The sequence below is a fragment of the Mastomys coucha genome, unplaced genomic scaffold (genome assembly GCF_008632895.1).
Source record: "Mastomys coucha isolate ucsf_1 unplaced genomic scaffold, UCSF_Mcou_1 pScaffold9, whole genome shotgun sequence".
Classification (NCBI taxonomy): Eukaryota; Metazoa; Chordata; class Mammalia; order Rodentia; family Muridae; genus Mastomys; species Mastomys coucha.
Window position 1 is genome coordinate 23817511 of NW_022196915.1, and position 1653 is coordinate 23819163.

The 1653-nt window shown below is 47.3% G+C and overlaps 1 protein-coding gene across 3 annotated transcripts in view; it reads right to left on the reverse strand.

The window, feature by feature from the left end:
• Positions 1–1653, reverse strand: part of Rgr (retinal G protein coupled receptor) — a 12240-nt gene that overhangs the window by 8541 nt on the left and 2046 nt on the right. For 2 of the 3 annotated variants that reach the window (XM_031361681.1, XM_031361683.1), the window contains exons 2-3: positions 1352–1508; positions 281–402 (exon numbers count right to left, since the gene is read on the reverse strand). In XM_031361681.1, the coding sequence (XP_031217541.1) occupies positions 281–402; positions 1352–1508 (279 nt within the window). Of the gene's footprint in view, positions 1–280; positions 415–1351; positions 1509–1653 lie in introns of all 3 variants that reach the window. The other variant, XM_031361682.1, reaches the window with a different exon arrangement.

Below are 1653 nucleotides of genomic sequence, written 5' to 3' on the forward strand. Positions count from 1 at the left end.
AGAGAAAACCAAGGTTCAAAATCTTGAGTCACCAAGGCTGCAGGAAAAGCAAGTTTGGTCTAACAAGCTTTTTCAAAGCAGGCATTCTTCAGACTCATCCACCCTCCCTCTTTTTCCAAAATAAGTGTCTACATGGTATATGCATGGACCCTCCTCTCACCCACACTCTCTTGTTTGAAAAACATTGAGTGGAATTGAATACTGACCACTCTGTTCTGTCTTATCCCCATACACTTCAGAGTGTCCCTACAGTTGGTGGGGGGAGGGGGGTAAGACATACGGGTACAGTAGTGGTGATAGCGTCCCCAGGCAATGGCTGCACTGCCACAGATGCTGGCCAGTGCTGTTGCAAATCCCTGGAAACCATGAACCTGGCAGCCCTCTGAACCATGTGGCCAGCGCCTGTGGGAAACAATGGGCAAATGACCCTTCCCTCCATCCTTCCCATACCCCACACCTGCCCAGGTGAACCTAGAAGGTTCCTGGATATTAGCCCTGCTTATGGAGGGACGACACTATTATTAAAGTCCTCCCACTATGGAACTGGGATCTTGGAGCTTAGGTCAGTGGGCTAAAAAGACCTGTGTATGCAGGCCCTTTAGGCTCAATAACTTTTTGGAACCACCAGTGCCCCAAAAGTCTTTTTTTGAATGATCATATGCCTCCATTGCAGGAGGGGAGACTGAGGCCAAGAGAAAAATTACTGATCCAGAATAGCATAACAGATGAGGGCGAAGTTAGAGGGTAAACCCTCAAACCTCTATATTCTCAGCAGGTAGTACTACTTCATAGAGAGGAAGAATGCTTACTGATTCAGGCCCCAAAGGCAACTTTGCGGGCCACATGACAAGACCCCGGTGTGCACATGAGGTATTAGATGCTGAACTAAATCCTGTTTGCTTTACTTAGGGCTTACCGGGCAGTTTGTATTTGTAAATAACTAAACCATTGCTATTTGTAAATAATTATGCTATTTGTAAGTAATTAAAACATTACATCCAACAACATGTATGAATTAGGTTGTAATATGTCATTGACAGAAGTACCCCAGGACTGGAAATAATGGAGCAGGGACTCAAGGCTAGACCACCTGAATAGAGGGCTCAGTCTCTGAATCCCTCCAGCCCACTGTCTCTTTGGTTAGGTCTGAGAAGGCCCTGCATTGCAAATATTAACTATTTCTTCAGCAATAATCAGACATTGCAGTTTAACTTAATTCAGTCTGCCTAACCTCTGATCTCGGGATGGATTTCTATAGGTAGAGAGAAAGGCTCTGGTCTGTTTGCCCATGACCAGAAGGTGAAGCCCCAAGCAAGACCCCAGAGCCCATAAAAGGGGAAAGGACTGGTACCGGAGGAGGCTGGATATAGCTGCAACAAGGGCATTCAGGCTGATCCCGGTGTCTGCCAGGGCCAGGCTCAGGACCAGCAGGTTGCTGGGAGTCTGCAGATCTGGAGTCTTGCAGAAAGAGAAGATGGTCAAGCCATTGAGGCTGATGCCAGAGAGTGCTGAAAGGAAGGGTGAGGACTGGTATCAAGGCTGGTGAGACCCATGTTGGTGTCAGAAACACAGTCTGGGGTTGATGGAGTTCCAGTAACCTTCCAGATTCCACATAAGTGATCTCTCAGCACAGCTTTTCGAATGCTGCTCTGG